General features: G+C 42.8%; 1 protein-coding gene across 1 annotated transcript in view; it reads right to left on the bottom strand.

Moving 5' to 3' along the window:
* Window positions 1-15,259, bottom strand: part of cacna2d3a (calcium channel, voltage-dependent, alpha 2/delta subunit 3a) — a 487,702-nt gene that overhangs the window by 256,078 nt on the left and 216,365 nt on the right. The window contains exons 5-6 of the mRNA XM_052094087.1: window positions 4,379-4,541; window positions 3,898-4,029 (exon numbers count right to left, since the gene is read on the bottom strand). Of these exons, the coding sequence (XP_051950047.1) occupies window positions 3,898-4,029; window positions 4,379-4,541 (295 nt within the window). The remainder of the gene's footprint in view (window positions 1-3,897; window positions 4,030-4,378; window positions 4,542-15,259) is intronic.

Below are 15,259 nucleotides of genomic sequence, written 5' to 3'. Positions count from 1 at the left end.
GAGGCCCTCACCCCTAATCATCTTCTTCTTATGCAAGGCAAGCCTGCTTTACCACCTGGACTTTTTGAAAAGACCGATCTGTATGTAAAAAGATGGAGGCAAGTTCAGTATTTAGCCGATCTTTTCTGGAAACGATGGATACGGGAGTATCTACCTCTGTTACAAAAACGTCAAAAGTGGACAAAGGAACGACAAAGTTTTGTTCCTGGTGACATTGTTCTTGTACTGGATCCTACTGCACCTCGTGGATCATGGCCACTTGGTAGAGTATTGGAAACTTTTCCAGATGATAAAGGTCTAGTACGTACTGTAAAGATTAAAACCAAAGGTAGTGTTCTGGAACGACCTGTTAGAAAGCTTTGTCTTTTGTTGGAGTTAAATGATTGAGGTGACAATGGTTCTGTGATTACAAGTTTAATAATGTCATGAATTTATGACGAAATGTCTGTATATGTTGATTTAATTGTTATGGCTCCTTTATGTATGTTTTCTGTAATTGTTATGTCTTCCTGCCATAAGCAATTAAGGGGCCGGTGTGTAGGAGCCATTTTAATGCAATTATATATTTGTCCATTGGGGGAGCTCTGACATTTGTATAATAGGAGCACATGGGTAATTAGACAACAGGTGTATTGGTAGTAGGGAAGCACACAGTTTTTTGACCGTGTTAAGCCATGTACTACGTGGGATACCATGCTGACCGTGCTCATAGGATTATTATGTGTTGAATTGGGTTTAATGGTGCTTAACCATGCTTCACTGATAAAGAGCGATGTTCAAGGACATATGGAATATGGACAATGTTTGTGCGCTGTATCTGCAAGGTATGGATTTATGCTTTGAACCACAAAGAATGAGACATCACAAGAAGTTAATGGAAGCAATGTTTATTAATTAGAGCACAACGAATAAAAGACTTAGGTTGCATCTTACATCTGTGTTCATGGAGTTTATACGTGTTCATTACTTGCTCACTTCTATTACCAATACTACAGCGGCTTAATGGAAAGCTGATACAACTTGTTTTGCCAATTGTTCAGGAAGAACCTATATATATATATATATATATATATATATATATAGGTTCTTATACCTGAATGATTATGTTGCACATGCAGTGGTGGACGAAGTACACATACCATGTACTTGAGTTAAAGTAAAGATACTCAAGGTAAAATATTACTCAAGTAAAAGTAGAAGTGCTGCCTTTAAACATTCACTTGAGTAAAAGTACAAAAGTATTTGCCTTCAAATGTACTTAAGTATCCAATACTATGATTTTCTATGGCCATAATGTCCAATTATAATTTGTCACAAGACTCTTGCTTAACTCAGTCTACATGAAGACTAATGTCACTCTTGGCACACCAATCTATTAATAAAATGACATTAATTAGTCATATATATATTTGAATTGAATAAATTTTTTGTGTGTTTAATTTTGGAGGGAAGGGGACTGTTCCCATAAGGTATAATACATTAACAGTATTTACTGTATATATTTTTCTGGAGTGTCTATGGTCATAATTATTAACATCCTAATGTTATGATACATTCACATAAACCTGCACAACACCATTAAATATATATATATATATATATATATACAGACACACGCGCACACATATATACACACACACACGCGTGCGCACACACATACATAGAATATATATATATATATATATATATATATATATATATATATATATTTATATTCTATGTTATGGGAGCAGCCAATTTCCCTCCAAAATTAAACACAAAAACGTATTAATGCAGTGTTTCTGCTACTCCCCAGAAAAAAAATGCTATTATATGCAAGTCATTTTAGTGTCAACATAATAAGCAATGTACATTATGCATCAATATTTACCGATAATTGCTGCAATAATAGCTGCTGCTCTCTGCCCCGCTTAAAATCATTGGCAACGCAATTTATTTGGTACTATTGAGAGCTACACGAATCGCGTGACCGCGCGGCGGCGAGATCACTGTCGCAACCGTCTATGTTCGCAACTCTCATATTTAACGGCTCTGGGGTGCGTTTCCCATACAACGACGTAACTTGCTGCTCCACTACCGTAGTACGATGCACTGTTGAAGAAATCAACTTGCTAGTCACAACTGTTTCCTGAAACCGTATTGTCGCAAATTGGTTGTTCAACCACGTTGGTTAATGATGTCACACATGTGGTGGAGTAAAAACTACTTTTAATGAATCTGTTTGCGATCGAATTAATGCTAGATGTTTTGCTATAAATTACGGACATGTCATCTGAGGACTATCTCATATTTTTCTCAGTTATTTGCTTTATTTCCAGATTCAATCATAGGCTCCTTCTTACGCACTAGAGCACGTTCACACATGCGCACTCTTCAAAAACGGTGCTTTAAATCTATTGACAAACTAAAAGACATAAAGGACATTTGTATGTCTTCTAAATAAATTATACTGATTGTACTGAATGTCATCTTGCTTATTTGGCTCAAGATAATAATTTATTAAGCACACATGTTATAATAACAAGAAACTAACCACAGGTCGAGAGCTGTCCTTCCAACCAAACAACTCTGCGATGCTGTTTGCGAATGTTCGTTGGAACGATGGTTTCGGGAAACACCGACTCGTTGAAACACCGACTCGTTGAACTATGATGATAACGACGTAACTTGCGACCATAGTTGGCTAACGATGCTTTTGGGAAACGCACCCCTGGTTCGCGCTTAGTAGATGCCGCCAAGGCAAGTTCAAAACAAAGCGCGCGCGCTGTACTGTGATTGGTGGCTCGTTTGACCAGTTACGTTTTTATCCACTCATAAATAAAAAGGAACGACTGATTTTGAAAATGTAGTAGAGTAAAAAGTAAGATATTTGACTTTGAAATGTAGTGGAGTTAAAGTAAAAGTCTCCCCAAATTTAAATACTTCAGTAAAGTACAGATACGCAAAAAACTACTTAAGTACAGTAACAAATTACATTTACTTCGTTACTGTCCACCACTGTGCACATGTAATAGGTTGATGTATACACATCCTCACACATTTAACACACTTCTAAAGCCTGAGAAATGTGGCATTTACAAATAAAAACTATAAAACGTCATGCAATTGTGTCTTTATTGGTCCATATAAATTAAATAATAATATTTGACTTCAATATCATCATATTCAATATTCAAACATAATCATTTCAATTGAAGTCATTACTTGTCCGTCATGTTAGATCTTATATGGTGATGCAAGATCTAATGAGAATCTAAAGTGGTTGAAATCATCATTAGATCATATTTGGCTTCATTTTTGTCACAGCGATTGCACTTTCAAATTAAAAACAGACTTTGCGAATAGTAATTTGTGAAAAGTTCAAATCTACCAACAGCAGCTGTGGGGAACATTGGCCTTATTAGAGCTGGTAGCTCAGCGAGTAAAGACGTTGACTTTCACCCTAGAGTCACAAGTTTGAATCCAGGGCATGATGAGTTACTCCAGCTAATTTCTTAAGCAACAAAACTGGGCTTTTTTTTGCCCAAATTTTCTGCTCAAAAGATCCCGAAAGCATGTTGTTTACTGTGTGACGTCACAGTAATTTAATATATGAGAGAGTTGTGAGACAGTAATGTAATAATAGCATCTGTGATTTAAACTTGAGGTGCAAAATGCTGCTACTCTTGATAAGTTCAATAGATTTGCATAAATCATCTCAAATGAATTAAATGTTTTAATGAATCAATTTAAAACTCTGATTCAATTATTTATTTGTGTCATCACTGAAATTAACAAAAAACAGAGCAATAAACAGTACATATATATTGAGATATTTAATATCATCTGAAAAATATGAAGATATAAATCACCCAGTCCTACGAGGAACTAATTGATAAAGAAAGAATGAAATCTCACCTGGAAACTGCCTGAAGAAGCCTTTAGCGCTTCCAAAGTACTGCCATATGAGAGACGGGTCTCTTTTAAAGTTGTCCACAAACACCTGATTGAGCGCCTCTGACCAGTACACCCCATTTACTATAGCTGAATCTGTGACAGAGACAAACGTCTACTGAATGTGTCTATATATCTGTACATCAGCTGCTGTGGGCTCATTGGTGAGCTTCTTAATGTTATGAGTCACATAATGAAAACAAACAATAAAAAACACATTCATTTTCAATAAAAATACAAATTAAAAGGGCAAATAATGTATCAAATGTGGATTTAAAAAAACTAAACAGGGAAGTATCAATAAAATGCATGATTAGGATTTCTTATAGAAGGATTAGTAAAACTTTCTGACTTTCTGTAACACATGTTGCTGGCATTATTATTATGAGCGAAGTGTACAATGCATGTAATGATATAGTGCATGTCTAGTGGCTTCTGATCATACCTTTGTTATACATGTTTGTGGGCACCTGCACGACACTGAGACTGAGGTTGACCGACAGATTATTGAAATGTTCATTAGGCTGCAGGATAAATTCTCCACCCAACTCCACACTCTTGCCCTCCTCATCCAACTCATTAATCAACACTGCATTAAAGTACTCGTACTGTAAGGACAGAGAAAGAAAGTTAGAGAGGGAAAGAGAGAGAGAGGGAAAGATAGAAAATAAAAAATATTCCCATATGTTAATTTTTTGCTGAAAGACATAAAAAAATTTAAGACAATTAATCAATTTAATTACTAGAAGCTGCTAGTAACCATTGTAACAAGTAACCATAATTGTTTATTAAAAAACATAACAAAGAATGTAAACACAGTCCAAAAGTAAACTATAAAAACAAAGACAACATTCTGAAATATTTTCAAAATTTGGAGCCTTGGCACCACAGTTGTGCGCATGCTTGTAAACAAGAGACATGTGCAAGTAATCAAAGCAAGTCAGAAAAAACGTCTCGTTACTGTCATAAACTCCGTTCCCTGATGGAGGGAATGAGACGTTGTGTCAATGTAGTGACACTAGGGGTCTCTCTTGAGAGCCTCGGTTACCTCTTATCTTTGAGAAAAGGCCAATGAGAATTGGCTAACAGAATTTGCAGGCCCTTACCCCAGACATACGGGTAAAAAAGGAGGGAAGTGTGCGTCTGTTCAGACAGATTTTGAGCTGAGGAGCTGAGAGTAAGGTCCTGGCCCATTCAGCGACTAGTACAGTGTTGTGGCAAGAGGGACACAACGTCTCATTCCAGAATGGAGGTTACGACAGTAACCAAGACGTCACTCACTCGATATCGTGTCGATGTAGTGACACTAGGGATCCCTATCTAAATACGCCACAATACTGAACCGTGTTACATGGACTGCTGATGCAGGTGCAAGCAAGCTGCTGTGTGCAAAAATAGTACGTAACCTTTCCCAATGCCCAAAATACATCATATAGTTCCACACATCCCCGAGGGGGGGAAGCAACGTAACTAGCATGGGAGCAGGCTGCGCCAGCCGCAGCCTTTTCTCTCTCTATGCTTTCTCTACACTCTACACTCCATAGAGTGTTAGATGTGGCTGGGGCCATCTAATGCTATAAAATGCAGCAGGGAAGGCATTAGTTTCCTATCCTATTCTTTCAGGGGGAAAGACCACATCCAGCCCAGCAGGGGATGTTAACATGTGGAAAAGTACATCAAATGGGCTTACCAGCCAAATATGGAGGTGGCACGGTGGTAGGTCCTGCCACGACGGGGAGGAGCTCTACAAACACAGCGACCGAGGGCAGAGGGAACTCAAGGGAGACGTGGGTCCGCCGACAGGGGGACCGTGCCACAGAAAATACATCACAGGAATAATCAGAACCTGTGAAGCACCTGTTCCAGTACAGGCAAGTCGGTGCCTGCAGTGGGTCTGGCTGCGAACTTCCTCCACTGTATTCGGAGCCAGAGGGCTAGGGAGGAAGGACACCCAGGGTCCGTGACTTGTGGACTTGACTGGGGGAGTAGAGTGCACGTCTTCAACTCAGTGGAGGGGAAAGGCGCTATGCACAAGCGATACACATAGCCAGCTGTTCCGTATTACCGAATTCTACATGTTTGGACCTGTCAAAACACGGAACGAGACCGGCTCAACCCGGAGATTGTAAAATCTTGCGAAGGTATTGGGTGTTGCCCAGCCCGCCGCTCTGCAGATGTCTGCTAGAGATGTGCCATTGGCCAGTGCCTACGAGGATGCCACACTCCTCGTAGATTGTGCTCAAACCCGCAAGGGGCGGGCACAGCCTGGGTCTGGTAGGTCAACGCAATGGTGTCCACGATCCAGTGGGCAAGCCTCTGTTTGGAAACAGAAATCCCTTTCCGCTGTCCACTAAATCAGACAAAGAGCTGCTCAGAGTGCCTAAAGCTGTGCGTGCGATCCAAATAGGTGCGCAAAGCACGCACCGGACACAACAACGCTCAGGCTGGGTCTGCCTCCTCCCAGGACAGCGCTTGCAGGTTCAATACTTGATATCTGTAAGGGGTCATAGGAACCTTGGGCACGTGGGACCCCAACCTCGGGGTCTCAGGATGATGTGAGAGTCTGCTGGACCAAACTCCAGGCAAGTGTTGCTGACAGAGAACTCTTGCAGGTCCCCAACCCTCTTGATGGAAATGAGCGCAGTAAGGAGGGCCGTCTTCAAGGAGAGAGCCTTTAGTTCGATTGACTCTAGCGGCTCAAACAGGGCTCTCCAAAGGCCTGAGAGGACCACGGAGAGATCCCATTAGGGGAACAGGCATGGCCTAGGAGGGTTCAGCTCGGCTCCGAAGAAAAAATCTGTCTGAACAGACGGGGCATGCAAATTCTGTTCGCCAATGCTCATTGGCCTTTTTCAAAGATAAGAGATAACCGTGGCTCTCAAGAGAGACCCCTAGTGTCACTACATCGACACAACGTCGAGTGAGTGACAGGAGGGGAATGAAAAATATACCAACTTAACAGTAATTTTCAGTAATTTAATAGATTAACAGGTACATGACTGTGTGGTCATATAGGGATGTCTAAAACTTCATTTGACCAGGTGAGAGGAATCATGGAAATAACTTATTCAAGCATGTTCAAATATTACAGGTTGGGGACAGAGGAGAAATACAAAACAGATTGCAGAAGAGCAGTGAAATTTGAGAAACTTCAGCTCTATCAAAACCCCAGAGAAAGGCAGTATATGCAATAATGCTCTCAAACAGAAATGGAGAAAAACACTTGATAAAAAATGCTGATCTAAACACACACACACACACGCATGCACTCACACACACACACACACACACACACACATGCACACACACACACACACACACACACACACACACACACACTACCATATGAATACAAATCTAAGTTAAAATAAACATTTGCAGTATATTTACACATTTATAAACACAGATACATATTTGCTGTGTCAAACACAACCCTTATGTCCTTCTCCACTTTCACAGTGTGCCCATATGTGTGTTGGAGGAGCTATTAATAAATCATTCAGCAGTATTAGATTTACAGCACAGCACTTTACACTCTTACTGTACTCTCTCTCATCTTAGTCATCAAAGACCCATCTAAAAATATTTTTATTACAAAGATCCTATATCAACTAACAGGCAGAGAGACTAAAGAATAATAACACTTGTAGGACGTTAAACTGGGAACATAAAGAACTAGAGGTCAACTGATATGGATTTTATAATGGCCGATGCTGATATCCAGAGACCAGGGTGGCCTATAGGCTGATATAATGCTGATATATGACACTATTTAATATAGTAAATAACAAATAGAATTGCTAAATTAATAAACTCTTATTAGCACTATATTTACTCAATTTCACACAAAACTTTATTTGTGTGAATCGTATTTTCTCACTAAAGAACAAATCAAAACAGTTATACATATAGTGCTCTGCACAGTAAATATGTCTATTTATTTATAGCCGACTTGAAGCACTTTTACTTTGAAGTTGCACTCACTCACTAGTGCAGATCCAGTGAGCAGCAATCTCCTGACAGCTCTCAGTTAACATGGCTTGGATTGCCTGTTTGGATTGTCACATCATGTAACATTCGTAAATTCAAGGAAATTAGTTTTGATCCAGGGTGACCGAACATGCTTCAGTTCAGGGAAAGATATTATGAGCGCCCGTCAGGAAGAAAACTCTGGATTTTTATGAGGTTTGTTAATTTCATCTGTTTAAACGAGATATCAGCATATTCGCAGAAGGTACGTGATATGTATTGTTACCATTTTTATCATAAGACAAGACAGTTATAGGGAACTTTTGAGGAGAGAGAGAGAGAAACAGAGCTCATACATATCTGTTGCTTTGATATGCAGGACCGTTTAAATGAGTTGTTGCACGGCAGTCTATAATTGTCATAAAATGATGGCACTTAACAACAAAATGAACTGTGATTGGATGTCTCCAACGGCTCCTTCACATGCAAGCAGGTGATTCTCTGCGCCCTCGCTGCTTAAGAAACAAATCAGCCATACGGGCAAATTTAGCTGACAATGCCGATAATTAAAAAAATCTAAATATCAGCCGATTTATTGGCCTCGTCGATATATCATTCGCTCACTATAAAGAACACTTTAGCATTATCACTTTAGAACTTTAGCATGTGCCCTCTCAGTTTGAATAGGCATGATGGCTCTTGCTTGAAAGATGTATAAATATTTTTACGAACCCTTTGCTGACATTCATAGACTATTAAGTTCATGGGATAGCATAGGGCATAGGATGTATAGGTTCATTTTGTAATGGGTTTGATTATTGAACTTGGTCACCAGTGGTTCTGGCAATTTACTCAGTTATACAGTGTCAGTGGAAAAGATTTTAAAAAATTACCCTTTACAAATGAATACTTCTGAAAACTAATAAGATCACCCCTGGCTTTTTCATATTAGAAGCCAAGTCTAATAAGATGTATATTCTTCCACTAGAACTATGGCACAACACAAAGACAAGTTGCAATTTTATGTGACAGTAAACTGTATATAAACAATATACAAGAATAATAAATACTAGTGTAATCAACACAAATCTTAACAAAATGGAACTTACTGGCTATAAGTACACACTGCTGTATATAGTGTCTTATGCTTGTAAAATGAATGTGGTGCAGTGAATTAAGTTTTGCTGATGTGGTCAAGATATAGTCAGCAGTGTGAGAGAAGAAATAGACTGAGGAGTAGGAGAAACTGGGAGTTGTGGGCCACCCATCGAGGCATCACAAGGTATCCCTTCAAAGGGATATTGTATAGTGATAAATTACCATTCATCCAAATAAGGCTGGAGTCGCATGTCCTAGAAACAAAAAGGGGACAAGGCTGCACTCATGCATTTTGTAAAAATATGAGGAGCCAGAGGCAAACTGAATGGTAGGACCTTAAATTGGAAAACTATACATAGAAGTGCTTGGAGAAGAAACCATCCTCCTGACTGAGGGGTAAAATTTGTATATAGGTTCCTTCTACATCAGTTCCACTTCTGTCACTCACTCGAAGTTGTATCGATGTAGTGACACTAGGGGTTGCTCTTGGGAGACCCAATCACCTCTGATCTTTGAGAAAATGCAAATGAGAATTGGCGAGTGGAATTATGGGTATAAAAGGAGCTGGCTCGCAACCACTTATTCAGATTTTTCTTCAGAGCCGAGTGGTTGTTTGTCAACGAGCTGAATTCCACTGCTAATCTGCATAATCTGTTGGATATATGGCGCTTTCCAGCGGCTTTCTCTCCTTCTGCACAATCAGTGCAGAGTACGACCCCGGGCGCTTCGACAGTGCTAAAAGAGTATATATTCCTGCAAAAGAGTATATATCCTCTATTAGAGCAAAACACATTGATGCATCTTTTTAAAGGGGACCTATAAAATTAGTTTGCACATAAATGTGAGTATGCAGTGTATGTACACAACCACTCTACAATGTTAAAAGTTCACCCACTCCTCTTTCTTATATTTCTATTAACAGTGTGTCAAAATGAATGGTTTTCGTTTCTGCTCAACGTTAGAGCAGGCCTCACCCACGACTGATGACGGACTCCACCCTATTATCATAGATCCTCCCCTGAGCGATCTACACACAGTCTGGCATTTTTTTCCACGCTGGAGCAGATAGAGTGAGAATAATAATGTCTCAGCTTCGAAAGTGTCATAAGTGTTCTGTTGTTGGCTGTAAAAGTGAACATAAGTGTCCACCCACCCCAGTGACGACTCTTTCCATCCATGAGAGGGACGTCAACAAACTCTTCAGGAGACAGAACGCCCGGAAAGCTGCTGGACCGGATGCTGTCTCCCCATCCAGCTTGAAGCACTGCGCTGATCAGCTGTCTCCAGTGTTCACAGACATTTTCAACACCTCACTGGAGACATGTCACGTGCCAGCCTGCTTCAAGTCTTCAACTATCATCCCTGTTCCCAAGAAGTCAAGGAGCACAGGACTTAATGACCTCAGACCCGTTGCCCTGACCTCTGTGGTGATGAAGTCCTTTGAGCGCCTTGTGCTTTCTCACCTCAAAGTCAACACCGACCCCCTCCTGGACCCCCTGCAGTTTGCATACAGAGCCAACACGTCTGTAGACGATGCAGTCAACTTGGCCCTCCACTACATCCTCCAGCACCTGGACTCCGCAGGAACCTACGCCAGGATTCTGTTTGTTGATTTCAGCTCTGCCTTTAACACCATCATCCCGGCTCTGCTCCAGGAGAAGCTCTCCCAGCTAAGTGTGCCTGACTCCACCTGCAGGTGGATCACTGACTTCCTGTCTGACAGGAAGCAGCATGTGAGGCTGGGGAAACACGTCTCCGACTCACAGACCATTAGCACTGGATCCCCCCAGGGCTGCGTTCTTTCTCCTCTGCTCTTCTCCCTGTACACTAACAGTTGCACCTCCAGTCACCAGTCCGTCAAGCTTCTGAAGTTTGCGGACGACACCTCCCTCATCGGACTCATCTCTGATGGTGACGAGTCCGCCTACAGGTGGGAGGTCGACCACCTGGTGACCTGGTGCAACCAAAACAACCTAGAGCTCAACGCTCTAAAGACAGTGGAGATGGTTGTGGACTTCAGGAAGAACTCAGCCTCACCTGCACCTGCCCCCATCACCCTCTGTGACTCCACAATTGGCACTGTGGAGTCTTTCCGCTTCCTGGGAACTATCATCTCCCAGGACCTCAAGTGGGAGCTGAACATCAGCGCCCTCATCAAGAAAGCACAACAGAGGATGTACTTCCTGCGGCAGCTGAAGAAATTCAACCTGCCAAAGTCAATGATGGTGCACTTCTACACAGCCATCATTGAGTCCATCCTCACTTCCTCCATCACTATCTGGTACGCTGCTACTACTGCCAAGGACAAGGGCAGACTGCAGCGTGTCATCTAGTCTGCAGAGAAGGTGATTGGCTGCAATCTGCCGCCGCTGCAGGACCTGTACGACTCCAGGACCCTGAAGAGTGCTCACAAAACCTCACACCACAAGAACAGTTTCTTCCCATCCGCCACTTGCCTTATCAACAATGCCCGGTACCCACCCTGACACTCTCCACACTCCACCTCTGGCTCTACATTTCACTGCACTACTCTGCTCTTTTTTATTTTATACTTACTTTTAATTGATACTACTTTTAATTTATATTGCTTATATTTTTATTCTTGTTCATATATTTAGAGACTGTGTGAACGTACCTACAACACCACAACAAATTCCTTGTATGCGTAAAAAACGTACTTGGCAATAAAGCTTTTTCTGATTCTGATTCATGTACTACCGGCATCAGAGCCACTGAAGACAAGTATTGTTTTTGAAGGAAATGCCCCAAAACATAGAAAACTTTGCATATATTTGTGCAAATTATTTTACACCGGACTGGTTTGTAAATGAGTGTCAATATAAAGCAGGATTTTCCAAAAATGTGATTCTCAAGCATGGATTAGTACCAACTGTTCACGTTCCAGCTTTATATCCTGAAGATTTAAGTATCGCACTTTATATTTTGTGAATGTTTGCAAATCGCCTTTCCAAATGTGCTTGTTAGCTGATTCCACGGCTAATACAGCTAAAGTTACCATTGTCTTTGATTGTATTCACAGAGACCAGAGCCATGTCGGGGTGGGGAGCAGCAGCTCATTTGCATTTAAAGAGACATACATGAAAACAGTGTGTTACAACATGGTATAATAAATTATCCGTGGGACATTTTGAGCTGAAACTTTACAGACACATTCTGGGGGCACCTGAGACTTATATGACATCTGGTAAAAAGGGGCATAATATGTCTCCTTTAAAGATGCCTTTCCGTCTTTGTGTAATTCCTGAATGTCGCAATCTCTCCACCTCCGATGGCCACGTGAGCTGCCTCGTGTGTCTGGGCTGTGATCACACTGAAGCAGCGTTCGTGGATGGTTCATGTTCTCATTGCGGTCGCGGCTTTCCTTCTTCTAGGGGAAAGCCGCTGCAGCCACCCCCATGTCAGCCTTCTACCTACGGGTACATCCCCCAGCAGAGGGCCGGGAGGTAGATCTTGTGTTCCCTTTTGTACGCCGCATCTCGAATGGGCTGTGGAACCCACATTTTCACAAAAAGAGCGGTTTTCTCACTCCTAAACTCCCATTATCACGGCGACCGGACGGCAAGCACCTGCAACTCGGATGCAGCGAATGAGCGCCATACCACACCACACATGTGATGAGCTACTTGGATGGTCAAAAAGTCCCTCCTTTCCCGTCGCCAAACACCCCCCCCGCAACACCGGGTACATGGAGGGAGGTAAGTGCTTCAAGGTCCCCCTCAGCGTGGCCATGAGTTCGAGGTGAAGCAAGGCTCCTCGACGTGGCATCACCTGCTCCCCCCACCCACAGGTACGTCAGATGCGATTGTCCCCTTAGTGCCCCTCACCCGGAGCTAGGACACGTGGCTAGCGCTTTCCAACCTGTCGCGGTGGCTGGCCAGGACCATCCAACTCAGCTGGCTTCAACTTGGTGAAGGGCGAGAACACCACCACCATGTGTGCAGAGATAGAGCCTGTCCCTCCAGCCAAGACGAGGAAAGGGTTCTACAGCTCTTCATCGTAATGAAGAAATGCGGTGGGTTGTGGCCAATCTTGGACCTGCGAGTTCTGAACCAGGCCTTGCACAGACTCCCGTTCAAGATTCTGACAAATAAATGCATTTTAGCTGCACATTCATGCTGCTAATCTCCCATTCTACCACATCCCAAAAGTGTTCTACTGGATTCAGTTCTGGTGACTGGGAAGGCCACTGAAGAAAAGTGAACTCATTTTCATGGTCATGGAACCAGTTTGAGATGCCTATTATTTGTGATATCATGCTGGAAGTTACCATTAAAAGATGGGTAAATTGTGGCCATGAAGGGATACACATGGTCAGTAACAACACTCAAATAGGCTGTGGCATTCAAGCTATGAGTAAATTCAAGAGATTGTTGAAGTTGAAAATCCAAGGAGATCAGCAGCTACTAAAATACTCAAACCAGCCCATTTGCCACCAACAATCATGCCACGGTTGAATTCTCAGAGCCAGCAAAGCCTTCTCTGCTGGCCTAACATGCCAAATAAATAAATATTTTTCATTCTTTCATTCTCAATCACCTTTTGCCTATTTTTAATCTATTTAATTCTACTCTTAATGAATCTACAAACAAATAGAGAAAAACAAAAAGTTTATCCAATCAGTATTTATTCCTTGATGCTTAAAAGCAAAATGTAACAAGCAGCGCATGAGTTTGAGCTCCACTCCCTTCCTTTGTGTTCCTTCGTTCAGAGCTTCCCTGGCCCCTGAACAGCTCCATGATTCCCCGGAGGACATGCAGTTAGGCTGTTCCAGGCTTTCTCCCAACGAAAGGGAACGTCGCACGAGGGAGCGTCTACTGCAGGGTTGCCGGCCACTTCCGCTCCACTTGCCCCGAGCTTTCAGGAAACGCCTGTCCCCGTCCAGCTACAGGAGGGCTGTGATGGGGAAAATTAGAGCTCCTCCTACTAACGCTGTCCTAGCTATTCCAGCCACTCTGTCCTGGGAGGGCCACTAGCATCAGGTCCAGGCTATGATCGATTCCGGTGCTGCAGGTGACTTCCTGGATCTATCCTTGGCTAAGGAACTTAAGATCCCTACCCAACTACTTCCTCAACCCCAGGCAGTTACAGCTTTGGATGGCAGACCTCTGGAACCAGGCAAAGTAACAGAGGCAACTCAGTCCCTACAACTTACCGTCTTTCAACACCAGCAGGAGGAGTCCTTCTATCTCATTGACTCCCCCGAGTATCCTATTATCCTGGGTCACCCTTGGCTGTGCAGACATAACCCCCAGATCGACTGGCCTACTGGCACCATTCTAAGCTGGGGTTTCACTTGCCAACTCACCTGCATGCTTCAGAGTCCCTCGGCCCCTAGTTCCGAGTTTCAAGAGTCTGTCGACCTCTCCCGAGCCCCAGTGTTTACCATCGGTTCATGGCAGTGTTCAGCAAGTCCCGGGCTACTTCCTTACTGCCTCACTGCACTAACGACTGTGCCATTGATCTACTCCCTGGTTCCTGCCCTCCCAGGGGTCGGATCTTCTCATTGTCCTCCCCCGAGCACTCAGCTATGGATACCTACATTAAGGAATCCTTGTCAGCCGGCATCATCCGTGCCTCTACTTCCCCAGCTGGGGCGGGTTTCTTTTTTGTTGAGAAGAAAGACGGGGGTCTTAGGCCTTGTATTGATTACCGGGGCCTTAACAAGATCATGGTTCGGAATCGATACCCCCTTCCTCTCATGGCCACTGCTTTTGAGCTACTTCAAGGGGCTTCCGTTTTTACTAAACTGGATCTCCTCAATGCTTACTATCTCGTGCGGATCCGGCAAGGAGACGAATGGAAGACGGCCTTCAACACCCCCACGGGTAACTACGAATATTGGTGATGCCGTTCGGGCTCACCAACGCCCCCGCAGTATTCCAAGCCCTGATTAATGATGTTCTCCGGGACGTGCTTAATCTGTTTGTCTTCGTATACCTGGACAATATCCTCATCTTCTCGAGGTCACTGAAGGAGCATGAGAGGCATGTTGGCCGGGTTATCCAGAAACTACTTGACAATAATCTCTACGTAAAACCCGAGAAGTGTGAATTTCATGTTTCCCAGACTCAGTTTCTCGGGTTTATCGTCACTCCTGACCACCTGGAGATGGACCCCAAGAAGGTCAAGGCAGTCCACAACTGGCCCACACCTGCCACAGTCAAGGAGGTTCAATGTTTCATTGGCTTTGCGAACTTCTATAGGAAGTTCATTAAGAATTTCAGCTCCATGGTAGCCC

The sequence above is a fragment of the Xyrauchen texanus genome, chromosome 27 (assembly GCF_025860055.1).
Source record: "Xyrauchen texanus isolate HMW12.3.18 chromosome 27, RBS_HiC_50CHRs, whole genome shotgun sequence".
Classification (NCBI taxonomy): Eukaryota; Metazoa; Chordata; class Actinopteri; order Cypriniformes; family Catostomidae; genus Xyrauchen; species Xyrauchen texanus.
This window is presented reverse-complemented; position numbering and strand designations above follow the sequence as displayed.